Source organism: Gossypium hirsutum, chromosome A03, assembly GCF_007990345.1.
Source record: "Gossypium hirsutum isolate 1008001.06 chromosome A03, Gossypium_hirsutum_v2.1, whole genome shotgun sequence".
Lineage (NCBI taxonomy): Eukaryota > Viridiplantae > Streptophyta > Magnoliopsida > Malvales > Malvaceae > Gossypium > Gossypium hirsutum.
The window spans coordinates 999,249-1,014,185 of NC_053426.1; the positions used below are offsets into that span (position 1 = coordinate 999,249).

At 35.2% G+C, this 14,937-nt stretch overlaps 1 protein-coding gene across 1 annotated transcript in view; it reads left to right on the forward strand.

Moving 5' to 3' along the window:
• The window catches only part of LOC107941767 (uncharacterized), a 36,219-nt gene that overhangs the window by 5,897 nt on the left and 15,385 nt on the right, over positions 1–14,937 (forward strand). The window contains exons 15-34 of the mRNA XM_016875369.2: positions 333–400; positions 1,015–1,135; positions 1,211–1,417; positions 1,497–1,700; positions 1,818–1,927; positions 6,553–6,652; positions 6,782–6,880; positions 7,309–7,464; positions 7,544–7,618; positions 7,699–8,187; positions 8,266–8,613; positions 8,769–8,900; positions 9,168–9,281; positions 9,359–9,543; positions 9,671–9,779; positions 10,256–10,399; positions 10,504–10,794; positions 11,009–11,647; positions 11,741–11,932; positions 14,506–14,609. Coding sequence (XP_016730858.2) covers positions 333–400; positions 1,015–1,135; positions 1,211–1,417; positions 1,497–1,700; positions 1,818–1,927; positions 6,553–6,652; positions 6,782–6,880; positions 7,309–7,464; positions 7,544–7,618; positions 7,699–8,187; positions 8,266–8,613; positions 8,769–8,900; positions 9,168–9,281; positions 9,359–9,543; positions 9,671–9,779; positions 10,256–10,399; positions 10,504–10,794; positions 11,009–11,647; positions 11,741–11,932; positions 14,506–14,609 — 3,887 coding nt within the window. The remainder of the gene's footprint in view (positions 1–332; positions 401–1,014; positions 1,136–1,210; positions 1,418–1,496; positions 1,701–1,817; positions 1,928–6,552; positions 6,653–6,781; positions 6,881–7,308; positions 7,465–7,543; positions 7,619–7,698; positions 8,188–8,265; positions 8,614–8,768; positions 8,901–9,167; positions 9,282–9,358; positions 9,544–9,670; positions 9,780–10,255; positions 10,400–10,503; positions 10,795–11,008; positions 11,648–11,740; positions 11,933–14,505; positions 14,610–14,937) is intronic.

The window sequence follows — 14,937 nt, forward strand, 5'->3', positions numbered from 1 at the left end:
ATATCATTTCGAGTTTATGACTACTAAATATTGTAGAATATTTAATTCTGGTTTCTGATGGGAAGGTAAATAATATTGAAATTAATGAAAGCAACTAGATGCTCCTGTTTTAAGTTGTTGTAAGTTGTAAGGGCACATTCTTTAAACAACTCTACTAAAATCAGAGTTAAAAAATAAAATTTGTTAACATAAATTTTTCCTGTATCAACAGTAAGAATAAAATTTATCATGGTTTCATATAATTTATTCTTTCAGAAAAGTTCTTTTTTGCACTAGCATATTCAAGTGATGATTGGTCTGGTTCCCTAATGGCATGTTTAAATGATCATCAGATGACAATTGATGAAGTAAAACGGTCTGCTCAGCAACAAGTGAACAGGGCTTTGAAGGACCATACGAGGTATGTTACTTTACATTGAAAATTGCGACAGTGACCATATTGGTATCTCCAAGGATTGCTAGGCTATTCCGTGTCTGCTTTCTTCTTCTTTTGAAGTCCTTTAATGTTTCTTACCGCTGCTGCTGTCTTGTCTCTCTTCTCCCTCCATTGGGGGGGGGGGATATAATGTCTCCTATATAGCTGCTGAAATTATGTTTATCGATGTGATAACTGTTATTGCTTCATGAGCCTTTCATGAGGGGCTAAAACACAAACTAGGAAGCTTCATATGATATTGTCCCATTTTGATTTAATCAGTATATTTTTCCAGGATTAATTAATCCTTGTATTGAATTTGTAACTGAAAATTGAAAGCTTAGATTCACCGTACTGGTATTGATTATTTATCTTTCAATTTTCATTGTAAGGCAGTTTTCTAGGTATGTAAGCTGTAATATTTGGATGTGGCTTGTTGGGTCATATGGGTTGTCCATTTTGGGGTCTTACATATCATGTTTTGTGTACTCTTCTATGTTCGTTTGATTGATATATTTATCCCATTGACTTTGAGAAGACATATTTTAGTTATTAGTATGCAATTTATATGCAAAGTATTTATTTTTACCCGTTTGTAGGTTTCTGCTAGATTTGGATATTGCAGCTCCTAAGATTACAATTCCAACTGAATTTCAACCTGATAACAAGCATTCCACAAAGCTTCTTCTTGATTTGGGAAATTTGATCATTCGTTCACAGGTTTGAAGATGAAGAGAATCTTAATTGCATAATCTGGAATGTATAATTTATAAGGATTTTTGCTGATATCTTCAGGATGACAATGCACTCACATCTCCTGAGGAGCTGGATTTGTATTCGCAGTTTGATTTGGTTTTAAGTGATGTGTCTGCTTTTTTGGTTGATGGTGATTACCATTGGAGCAAAACATCTCTAAAGAAGTCTGCGGCTTCTACCAACACTGATGGTCTTAGTTTCTTGCCCGTTATTGACAAATGCGGGGTAATCTTAAAGCTTCAGCAGGTAAAGTTGTAGACAATTTCCCTTAAATGTTTTTATAATGTTGAGTGCTTTTAGGTCATTATTTTTATATCACATACAGATTTGCTTAGAGAACCCGTCATACCCGACAACAAGGCTTGCTATACAATTACCATCTTTAGGATTTCACTTTTCTCCTGCTCGGTACCATAGATTAATGCAAGTAACTAAAATATTCCAAGAGGAGGAAAACGACAGCCCAGATCTGCTTTATGCTTGGAATCAAGCTGACTTTGAGGGTTGGTTGTCTGTTCTTAGTCGGAAGGTCTCTCTCTCTCTCTTCCATATACATTGTGTGTGTGTGCACATGCATGTTTGTTTTTTATCTGGTTTTATTTTCTTGACAATTCTTTAACCCCCTTCTGCAATATTTATGTGATAGGGTGTGGGAAATAGGGAAGCTGTATGGCAGCGACGATACTTGTGCTTAGTAGGGCCTTTTCTATATGTACTTGAAAGTCCTGGCTCCAAGTCATACAAGCAGTATATCAGGTTCACTTACCAACTTGTCCATATTTGTTTTCCAATGGCATTGATCATCTTATATAAGTGGAATACTGGATATGATATTTTGAAGATTTAGGAGGTTTGAACACACAATGCTTGAATAAGAGTGTTACATTCTCAGTGAAATCTCTTCTTAATAGATTAAATTAAAAATCTACTACAAGAATACAAAATTCCACCCTTTGTATCCATGTTGGGAAGATATGGATTTGATAAGGATGAATTACATTCAGATGTGATTAGATATGTTGAAATATGTATATATTTTAATTTTATTTAAGTAGATAAATCTTATTTAGGTATATAAGTTTTATTCATATTCTAGGAATATTTTTATTTTATCTTTTAGTAGTTTATTAGGACAAGGGAACTGTTTCCTTTTATATTTTAGTAGTTTATTAGAATAAGGGAACTATTTTCCCAATTAGGATTAGAACTCTTTTCTCTATTTAAGTTCAATTCTTCAATTAATAATATAGAACAGCTTTATTAAAAGCTCTCTTGAAAACTTTCATGGCATCTGAGCTAGGTTAAAATCTCTAGTAACATCATGGTTAAAACAACCTTCACTAGAGATAAGAAAAAACCTTGGTGCGATCACTGCAAAAAATATTGGCACACTCGAGAAACGTGTTGGAAGCTCCATGGGAAACCGACAAATGGAAGGAAAAAGAGTGGCAATGGTCGTGGTTCGCAATTAGGGGATAGCAGAGCTTTCCAAACAACTAATGGAAATTATAAGGGCCAAAGTTCTCTGGAAGGGTCTCCATTCACTAAGGAACAATTAGAGCATCTACACAAGTTTTTTCAATCACCACAATTTCGGATGAATTCTTCAATTCCTAACTCATCCAATAATCCTTCTTCCTCTGTTGCCCAATTAGGTACTGATTTTTCTGTTTTTTTCAGTGTCAAGCCTTGTAAAACAAACACATGGATCGTTGATTCTGGAGCTAGTGATCACATGACTAGTAGTCATTTTCTTTTTTCAACTTACACACCTTGCGCAGGAAACAAAAAGATCAAAGTAGCAGATGGGTCCTTCTCGGCAATAGCCGGGAAAGGCACTGTCAAAATTTCATCTTCCTTGGTTTTTCACGATGTTTTACACGTGCCAAATCTAGCTTGTAATCTCATATCGGTCAGTAAATTATCACAGCCCTCAAATTGTCATGTTATATTTGACTCCTCTATGTGTAAGTTTCAGGACATGGTCTCGGGGAGGATGATTGGCAATGCTAAAGAATTTGGTGGAATTTACTTTCTTGAAAACGACCATCTAAGTCAACCAACAACTACTTTATGTTTAAATTCTGTTTCTGATAAGGTTATGATTTGGCATTATAGGCTTGAACATTCTAATTTTTACTATTTAAGATATTTGTTACCTAATCTTTTTAAAAATAAAAGTCCTTTTTCATATCATTGTGAATTTTGTGAATTGGCTAAACATCATCGGTCATTCTTTCCACCTAAAAAATATAAAGCCTCCAAACCTTTTTCGTTAATTCATAGTGATGTTTGGGGACCTTCAAGAGTCTCGACCTTTTCAGGAAAATGTTGGTTTGTCACTTTTATTAATGATCATACTCGACTTTGTTGGGTGTTTTTATTAAAAGATAAGTATGAAGTTAAAAATGTGTTTCAATCTTTTTATGCTATGGTGAAAACACAATTTGGTGTGAAAATAGAAGTATTTCGGACTGACAATGGTGGAGAATTTTTTAGCGACCAATTAGGTGTTTTCTTAACCAAACATGGAATAGTCCACCAAAGTTCTTGTACAAATACACCACAACAAAATGGGATTGCAGAAAGAAAAAATCGACATCTTTTGGAAGTAACTAGAGCCTTGATGTTCACTAGTCAGGTACCACGTTATCTTTGGGGCGAAGTCTTGTTAACAACTACATATCTTATTAATAGAATGCCCAGTAAAACTCTAAACTATAGAACTCCTTTTAGTCTCTTTAAAGATAATTTTCCTAACTCTAAATTGATCACAGATTTATCCCTCCGAGTTTTTGGGTGTAGTGTTTTTGTTCATCTTCACAACCAAGGTAAACTAGATCCTAGAGCAAAAAAATGTGTCTTTGTTGGTTATGCTTCTACTAAAAAGGGTTACAAATGTTATGATCCAATTGATAGGAAGATTATTATTACCATGGATGTCACATTTGTTGAAACACAATCTTATTTTGATTCTAATCTTCAGGGAGGGAATTATACTAAGGAAGATTCTATAATTGATCAAGAAAAGATTAGGAATATACAACATAGGGATTCTAATAATGGGGAAGGCGAATTTATAATTAACACAGAAATTAATGATGTTAATGTTAATGAAAAGGAGGATGAAGGTGTAGAGTCTAATCATGAGAATAAAAAACAAACAAAGGGGTTAATTGTTTATTCAAGAAGAAATCGAAATCAAGAAAGTGGAGTCCACCAGATTCATCACCAAGAATCCGACCCGCAAGATCCTGTCAAAAGTCCAGGTAAAACTCATAGATATTCTAATTGCCAAAAGAAAAGGTGTTAGAAATATTGTCAAATATCCCATGTCTAACTTTGTATCCTATAAAGCCTTGTCTTCGACATTCTCAACCTTTGTTTCGTGTCTCGATACTTTACAAATACCAAAAAATGTGAAAGATGCTTTACAGGTTCCTGAGTGGAAGGAGGCTATTTTAGAAGAGATGCGCGCTCTTGAAAAAATAGGTACATGGGAAACAATGGAATTACCTGTAGGGAAAAAAACAGTGGGTTGTAAATGGGTGTTCACAACCAAATTTAAACCAGATGGATCTTTAGATAGATATAAAGCCCGATTGGTGGCTAAAGGGTACACTCAAACATACGGGATAGATTATCTTGAAACGTTTGCTCCAGTGGCCAAATTAAATTCCGTTAGAGTTCTTTTATCAATTGCTGTTAATCTTGATTGGTTTTTATAGCAGTTAGATATGAAGAATGCTTTCCTAAATGGAAAACTTGAAGAAGAAGTTTACATGGATCCTCCTCCAGGTTTTGAAGAAAAATTTGGAACTCGAGTATGTAAACTCAAGAAATCTTTGTATGGTCTGAAGCAGTCTCCTCGAGCTTGGTTTGAACGATTCACTCAAGTTGTTAAAAAACAAGGTTACTCACAAGGGCAAGCTGATCACACAATGTTCTATCGACATTTACAAAAAGGTAGAATAGCAGTTATTATAGTTTATGTCGATGATATCATTCTTACAGGAGATGATGTGGATGAAATAAGGCGTCTCAAGGAGCATCTAGCATTGCAGTTTGAGATTAAAGACTTGGGTCCTTTGAAATACTTTCTTGGAATGGAAGTTGCTCGATCAAAGAAGGGTCTTGTGGTCTCTCAGAAAAATATGTGATTGATCTTTTAAAAGAGGCTGGGATGAGTGGTTGCCGCCCAGCTGACACACCAATTGATCCAGATGTAAAATTCGGAAATAAAGAAGGTCGATTAGTTGATAAAGGGCAGTACCAAAGATTAGTTGGTAAGTTAATTTACTTATCATATACAAGGCCAGACATTGCTTTTGCAGTGAGTTTAGTGAGTCAATTTATGCACTCCCCAATGGAGGAACAGGAAGAAGCAGTGTTTCAAATTCTAAGATACTTAAAAAGTTCATCGGGAAAGGGCTTATTCTTCAAGAAATCCGAACAAAGAGGAATTGAAGCTTATACAGATGCAGATTGGGCAGGCTCAATAACAGATAGAAGATCTACATCAGGATACTGTACATTTGTTTGGGGAAACCTTGTGACTTGGCGAAGCAAAAAACAAAGTGTTGTAGCAAGAAGTAGTGCAGAGGCTGAGTTTAGAACAATGGCTTAAGGAATTTGTGAAATGATGTAGTTAAAAAGAATTATGGAAGAGCTGAGGAAACCAATAACTTCACCAATGAAGTTGTACTGTGATAGCAAAGCTGTCATTAGTATTGCTCACAACCCAGTCCAACATGACAGAACTAAACATGTTGAAATTGATAGATACTTTATCAAGGAGAAGATTGAAGAAGGCCAAGTGTGCATGCCGTTTGTTCCTTCAAAACAACAGATTGCTGACATACTTACCAAAGGACTCTCTAAGACAAACTTTGATTTTCTTGTAAGCAAGTTGGGCATGATTGATATATATGCACCAACTTGAGGGAGGGTGTTGAAATATGTATATATTTTAAATTTATTTAGGTAGATAAATCTTATTTAGGTAGATAAGTTTTATTCATATTCTAGGAATATTTTTATTTTATCTTTTAGTAGTTTATTAGGACAAGGGAACTATTTCCTTTTATATTTTAGTAGTTTATTAGAATAAGGGAACTATTTTCCCAATTAGGATTAGAACTCTTTTCTCTATTTAAGTTCAATTCTTCAATTAATAGTATAGAACAGTTTTATTAAAAGCTCTCTTGAAAACTTTCAAGATACACTAAGTTCTCGTTGTTGTGGCTAAGGTCTTAGAAGACTTGTGTTTTCAGAGTCACCCATCTAGTTTACCATGTGCTATAGCATTACTGATTCATGTACAATCTTCTTATTTGTACTAGAGGCAATCAAGTTTATGTCCTAATTTATTTGCTTTGTAGCTTGAGAGGAAAACATGTGCATTTCGTTCCAGCAGAGTTGGTTGGTGGCGTGGAATCTGTATTAGCTGTTGGTGATGCTGCACGGACAAATAGCAAAGCTGTAAGAGCATTTTAGTTATTTAAATACTGACTATTGCGGAGTCAAGTGAGATAGCAACTTAAATTCCGAGTGTTCAAATGTGATTTTCCCTCTGCATATTTGCTTTATTTACATTATATTTCTTTTTAGGTGGTGGAAGATGCAAATGCTCTTATATTACGGTGCGATAATGATGATTCAAGGAAGGCATGGCATAGCCGCCTGCAGGGAGTTATATATCATACATCGGTAGGCCCTTTGTTCCTGGTGTAATCTGTTAAAAATGCGTAGCAAGAAAAAGGTAGAGGAAGAGGAATGGATTGGAGACTCAAGTGGAAAATTCTCAAAGAGCTGTTACACCTCAGTAATTTTAGTCTTTAATTGATATTGACTATACCGTGTCTAACTGTACAGTGCGATATACATAGGCAAACTAAGGATCCGAAAATCATTAGAATTAGGAGAAGTCTAATACCCAACTAACTAAAATTACCATTATACATGAAAATAGCCTGACTTGTATAAGTGTTCCTCTAGCACACATGTATCACATTCTTTCTGCTAATTCTAATGCAGTTGGCTCTGTAAAATCAATTCGCATTATGTAGTCATTAATAAGGGAAGCAGTTTGTGTGGGTCACAATCTTTGTAATGCAAAAGTTATAATCTATCTGCAGGATTCTGCTGCTATTACTGGTGTATCTGAAACTTCATCAGACTCGGAAACAGAACGCAATGACAAGAATGATATAACTGATCTATCAAAGAAAGAGAGTGTTTTCATAACTGGGGTTCTTGATGAGCTAAAGGTCGACTTTAGTTATAATCATCAGGTATGCCTGATTGTTTTCTCATGAACTTCAGCTGAAGTTGATCCACCTAGAATTTAACTGATTTGCGCATCTTTTCTAGCATGAGCGAAGTTTCATTAAGGTGCTTCTTGCTGAAGAGCATCCACTATTTGAATTCCGAGCATTAGGCGGTCTGGTAAGTTTAACATTGTCATGTTTATTTTAGTTTATATTTCTATTTGTTATGATCTTATAAATTTTATTTTTGTCAAACAGGTTGAACTTTCAATAAAAGGGAATGATATGTTTATTGGTACCGTTCTGAAATCCTTGGAAATTGAAGATTTGATTTGCTGCAATCCTGTGTCTCAGCCTTGCTACTTAGCAAGATCTGTTGTACGAAGTGCAGATGCACAATCATTAGATGATGCTGCGAATCAGTGTTTTGAAAGAAATGATATGTCCCCAATTGAAGGAGATGATAAATTTTATGAAGCACCTGAAGATTTAGTTGATTCTTTTGAATTTGCAACACCCACATCTCAGAAAGCATCTGAATTAGCTAGTTTGGAAAGTTTTCTTTCATCAGAAAAAACATTGTTCATGACTCACAGTTTTAGTCGTGTCACTGGTTTACTCCCTGATGACAACCTTCTTCCGAGGAGTGAGGCTATTGAACCAAGTGATACATTAGACAGTTTTGTTAAAGCACAAATAGTTATTTATGACCAGAACTCTCCTCTATACAACAATATTGACATGAAGGTGGGTTCTTCTCTGGGTTTGAAATAGACTTATGTCATTATCTTTTTGTATTTTAAAGTAATAAAATGTTGTTCTCAGGTCACAGTGACTCTGTCTACATTGTCATTTTTCTGTCGTAGACCGACAATCCTTGCCATTATGGACTTTGCTAATGCTGTTACTATTGAGGATGAAACCTGTGAATCTTTTAGTGATGGTTCTTCTGCAGTTGGGGTGAAACATGATATTTCTAGTGAAGATCCTGTTGACAATCAACAAGCAACCAATTTTGATGAGCCTGTGGTCAAAGGTCTGCTAGGAAAAGGAAAATCTCGAATTATATTCAATTTAACATTAAATATGGCTCATGCTCAGATCTTGTTGATGAATGAAAATGAAACGAAGCTCGCTACATTGTCACAAGAAAACCTGCTTACTGATATAAAGGTCTGGTTTACCTGTTTTACAAATTTTTCGTGTCTCTCTTCAGGAAGTTTCTATTAATTCCTTCTCTTTTTTCATCTCATCTCATCCTCTGCATTTTTTTGGAACAAAATTACTGTATCTTGAATTTGATCTCAAAAGTTTTCTTCTATTTGAAGGTGTTCCCATCCTCTTTTAGTATAAAAGCATCATTGGGAAATTTGAGAATAAGTGATGATAGTCTCCCAAGCAGCCATATGTATTTCTGGATCTGTGACATGAGAGATCCTGGAGGCACTTCATTTGTTGAGGTATTTACTTTATCTATGATTTTATTTTTGACCCTGCAACAAAAGTTCTTCATTTTGTTTAAATCTGTGGATGTGTTGCTCAAGTTCGCTTTGTCTTTTCAAATGTAACTAGTTTTTCTGTAGTTCTCCTAGATGACAGCCTCTCTGCTTTATGTGTACAGAATACTATTCATTTTTCCTCTTTCTTTCTTTCTTTTTTGTCTATTTGTCTGAATTTAGTTTATAATGTTACAAAAACTTATCATCATTCTTTTGGCTGGTTTATAGCTGGTTTTTACTTCATTCAGCATTGATGATGAGGATTATGAAGGTTACGAGTATAGCCTCTTTGGCCAACTTTCAGAAGTGCGCATTGTTTACTTAAATCGCTTTGTGCAGGAGGTAATAAAAATTTCAATTATTATAATTACTTAATGCAGTTTTTGTTTATTTCTCATGTCTGAAATTTGATAATGTAGGTTACTAGTTATTTTATGGGTCTTGTTCCCAATGATTCAAAAGATGTTGTGAAATTGAAAGATCAAGTTACAGACTCAGAGAAGTGGTTCACAACTAGTGAAATTGAAGGATCACCTGCCATAAGGTTGGACCTTTCACTTAGGAAACCTATAATCCTGATGCCTCGCAGAACAGACAGCCTCGAGTACGTTAATATTGGAATATAGATTTAACGAGTTTCAATTTTTCATTATTTTCTGCCTATGTAGCTATTTTATGTCATCAGTGATCTTGACTTGTTACAGTAACTGTTTTTAAATTTTCTGTGACAGTTATCTGAAGCTTGATGTTGTTCATATTACGGTGAAAAATACCTTCCAATGGTTCTCTGGCTGTAAAAGTGACTTGAATGCTGTCCACCTTGAAATAATGACAATTCTGGTGAGGATCTAACTAGATTGTCTCTTGCTAGGCCTGATAAGTAAATTCTAAGAAATTGGAATAGAAATGGCAGGAACTCATTGATGGTCTTTCCCTGTTATAATGTAGATATAATGAACTCTCCATTAAGTTTCATCTGTTTTGAGGTTTTTGTTGGAATTTTATTTTGACTTTCTTATACCAACAGTGTTCAACATTTTCTTGGAACCTAGAGTAGTTTTTATCACAAACCACCATTTTTTGTCCTAGTATTTCATCGTAACATGGAAATAATTTTATCAAAGAAATTCAAGGTGGGTATTGATGGGTTAATAAATTCATAGAAATGTTTTTAGTTGGACCAATAAATTATTACCACATGGGTTGGATAAATAGTAGGAAAAAATCGTGTGATGAATGGCATATTTCAATTGTTAATCTGGCTAACGTAATCTCTTGCATGGATTTTCTTCCCTCTTTTCTCTAATGGGATGCAGGTTCAGGACATAAATTTAAATGTTGGTACTCAATCAAAATTAAGCGAAAGCATTATTAAGGATGTCAAGGGGGTTTCTATTGTCATCCAGAGGTCCCTTCGAGACTTAACGCATCAAGTACCAAGTATTGAAGCTGTAATCAAGGTATTGCTGTGTATTTATTGATAGGGGTACATCAAACAAGAAGTCTTCTTGCTCTTTTTAAGAAGAGGATGTTGAGGTATACTTGTCTTTGAATGTTTCTGCAGATAGAGGAATTGAAAGCAGACTTGTCAAACAGGGATTACCAGATTGTGACTGAATGTGCACTTTCTAATATATCTGAGACCCCACACAATGTTCCGCCATTAAACAGTGATTTTTTGTCCTCATCTGTAGATGTTGTAGAACATGTTAGTCCTCAAAATACAATTAGCATTGGGCCTAGAACTTCAAATGGTGAAACTTGGACTGTTTTGAAAGTTTCTGTCATCATCAATCTCGTTGAATTGGGCTTATATGTTGGGGAAGAATGGGGTTCACCTCTGGCCACTGTGCAGGTATATTTCCATTTTGCACTTTAAGTTAGTTAGAGTGTGTAGTTCTATTCTATCAATTTGTTGTTTCTGATTGGTTTGAGGTAGCATATTGCATCCTTCAAAAAGGAACCCATACTGCATGCTTTTTAAGTTAATTGTTGATGGTATAATAAATTGTTTGCATGTCCATGTCCTTGTCCATGTCTATATTTAGTTTTTGATCTTTGCTATGCAGGCAAGTGGTGCATGGCTTCTTTACAAGTCTAATACATTAGGTGAAGGTTTTCTCTCAGCAAGTCTTAAGAGATTTTCTGTGATTGATGATCGCATTGGAACTGAAGAAGAGTTCAGGTTGGCAATAGGGATGCCAAAGAATCCTCTGGTTTTTGTTGATGATACCATGGGCCAGGTCATATCTAATGCAAATGTTATGAAAGAGAATAATATCAAACCATTTCCAACGATGCTTCTTCTTGATGCAAAATTTGGTCAATTCTCAACATCCTTATCTGTTTGTGTCCAGAGGCCACAATTGCTTGTAGCACTTGATTTTTTGCTGGCAGTTGTTGAGTTCTTTGTTCCCACAGTTGGCAGTATGCTGTCAAATGAAGAAGATAAGAAGTCCTTACATATGGTAGATGCAATTATTCTGGATAAGTCAACATTCACTCAACCATCTGCTCAGTTCTCACTGTCACCTCTGAAACCTTTAATTGCTGACGATGAAAAGTATGATAATTTTATTTATGATGGTAATGGTGGAATATTGCATTTGAAAGATAGAGAAGGATTTGATCTTTCTGCACCTAGTAACGAGGCTATGATATATGTTGGGAATGGGAAAAAGTTGCAGTTCAAGAATGTTATTATAAAGGTATGATTTTTACCCAAATTTTTTCTTGATCTAATAAACCAACATCTTTACCAAGAATGGGCACCATTCATAGCTGCTATTATTTTGGTGCAGAATGGGCAATATATAGATTCATGTATTTCACTGGGAACCAACAGTTGCTACTCTGCTTCAAAGGATGATCTGGTCTACTTGGAGGGGGGACGGGAAAGTCAGCAAGCGGATGCTTCAAGGGAAATTGCTAATGATATGGCACCTCAAAATGCTATGGTTGATAGATCTGCAGAGTTTATCGTCGAGTTTCAGGTTTGTTGGTTTCTTTGTTTTTATTTTCTAATTTATCTATATATTTATATACTTTTTTCTACTCTCCTCAGGGTTTATTATTGTTTGTCCTATAAGTTATTAAGTTTTTGAGGCATGCACTAGTCAGTAGTTTGCTAGGAAACTGAGAAGATATGTACTAGAAAGGATTATTACAAGTAGGACAGCAATATAAAGGACATTCCAGATAGAAAGGTCGGGTGGTAAAAAAGCCACTTGTGTTTTTCTCAAGGAGCAAGGATCGATTGGGGTTTGGATAGAGATCCTAGGTTTGAGCGAAAATGTTCTCCCTTTTTACCAAAAAGATGTGGGTGGTAGATATAATATGAGATACAAGTCTTGATATAAATCTGGATGTTTGTCTTCCAAAGTTTCAAAATGTGCCAAAACTACAAGTTTTCTTGCTTGAGCCCTTGTGCTTTAAATATGTGTAGATTAGTAATGGTTCAGTATAACTTTTTTATTATTATAAAATTGGTAAGTAATATGTATTTGGTACAGTATAATTTGCTACACTAATTGTTAATTTTGAGAAGAAAGAAAGAGAAGAGAAAGAGTGGCTGCTGCCGTGGAGAGAAAGAGAGGAAGAAAAGGAGGAGAGAAGAGAATGAATATCAGAATGAATTGCATACATTGCCCTCAAACCTCAAGGAAATATATACAAGTGAGACTATACATAAAAAGGAAAGGTAATCTTCTAATTACCTAAATTTTAGCCTATTATAATCCTAAATCAACGTCTAAGGTTTATACAAATCTTAACATTCTCCCTCAAGCTGGAGGGTATAAATCATATGCTCCTAGCTTGTTACATATATATCCAATCCGAGGTTTCCTAAGAGCTTTAGTGAGGATATCTGCTAGCTGATCGTTAGAAATTAACGAATCTAGTTGCAATACACTTCGCCTCAATCTTCTGTCTAACAAAGTGACAATCAATCTCTATGTGTTTCGTCCTCTCATGGAACACCAAATTTGTTGCAATATGTAAGGCTTGATTATCACATATCAGCCGCATTGGACTGTCAATCTCACACCTTAATTCCTGAAGAAGTTGTTTTAACCAGATAAGTTCGCAAGTGACTAAGGCCATGGCTTGATACTCTGCTTCTGCACCTGGCCTTGCTACAACTTCCTGTTTTTTACTTTTCCATGATATTAGATTCCCTCCAAAGAAAACACAGTATCTTGAGCTAGATCTTCTATCAGCCTTTGCTGCACTAACAGTATTAGGAATAGATACATTGGATAATGACGAGGTGAAGGCATAATAGGAAGGTGATAACTCAAAAAATATTAAATAGGATGAGGATTACCAGAAGAATGAGTACCTTTTCGAAGAGCTATAGGTGGAGTGAGTTCTGGTGACATGATTGGAGACGGAGAAGACGGTAGTGTAGAAGATGAGTCACTTGGAGCATCTACCTGACCTGTATTAGAAGGCGGTAATGTAGAAGAATGATTATTAGCAGAGCGTCGAGAGTAGACTTGAAGAAGTTTAGTCTCTAGATGGTCTTTATACAGCCATAGTTCAACCAATGCAGACCAAGAAATATAATTATCACTGCCTTGAAGTTTGACAGTAGTAATGGCTGGATAACTAGAAATTGAAGAAAAATGGATTTCATAGAACCTGAAGGATCTATAGAAGAAAAAAGAAGAGAGAAAAATCAAACAGTAACGAAGATGGACAATGACAGCACTACTGGTGTCAGCGAGGTTGGGTGACACTCTATGAAGATTCACGGCAGAAAACGGAGATCAGAGGAGTCCCCACGTGTTCTTATGTGCTAGCTCGTGGGAGAGTTGTAGAAATTGCACAGCAGCGCGTGTGGCTCACATGTGCGGTTTCCAGTGGCAGGGTCTTGGTTGGAGGATCGACTTAGGCTGGGTATTTTAGTGGTGTGGGTGGTGAGAATTAAATGGCTCTAATACAATGTTAATTTTGAGAAGAAAGAAAGAGAAGAAAAACAGTGGCTGCTTCCGTGATAGAGAAAGAGAGGAAAAGAGGAGAGAAAAGAAAGAATATCAGAATGTATTGCATACATTACCCTCAAACCTCTTAAGAAAATATATACAAGTGAAACTATACATAAAAAGGAAAGGTAATCTTTTAATCTCCTAAATTTCAGCCTATTATAATCCTAAGTCAATGTCTAAGGTAATCTTTTTATTTTAGAATTTAAAGTTGTTGATGCACATCAACTTACTATTTTTTTCCTCATTAACTCTTTTTCTTTTGAGTTTCTGAAATTGAAAAATGGAATGGAGAAAACCTATACATATGTATGTACCTTTGATAATGTACTTTCTTCATGCTTATTTTATTCTGACTGATTATGTTATTGGTATAAATCTTTGTAGTGCACCAGATGTAAATTTGATGTCTGTATTCTCTAGGTAGTGATGTCAAGACTTCCATTGAAGTGATACTATGGTATTGTACTTGCATTGACATGTCTTTTAAATATGGTGTAAATATTATCTGCAATCATTGATTTAAACAATGTCCTATATCCGTTACTTGTGTTGGCATTTCCATTGTCTTTTTGCAGGCAATTGGTCCTGAACTGACCTTTTATAATGCATCAAAAGATGTAGGGGAATCTCCAGTCTTATCGAACAAACTTTTGCATGGTCAATTGGATGCATTTGGAAGGTTGGTTCCTTTTTTAGTTTTTTTTATTTTATTTCCATCAATTACAATTCCGGATATGATATCATCTTGGTTGCATTTCTTTCTTCTCAGTAGGGGCTATTTTTCCATACTATTCATAGATTTGTTTATACTTATGAAATTCCATGTATATCCAGTGTTCTTATTTGATACTGCTTTCAAGTGGTTCATGTTAAATACCATTTTCAACTAAGTTATATTGAACACCTTGATTCTCAGAAGATAATCCAAACTAATAGCATCATATATTCTGTATTTGGTTGTATACTTTCATGAGCAAAATCATTATTGTTAGCCTCTAAGCACTTTT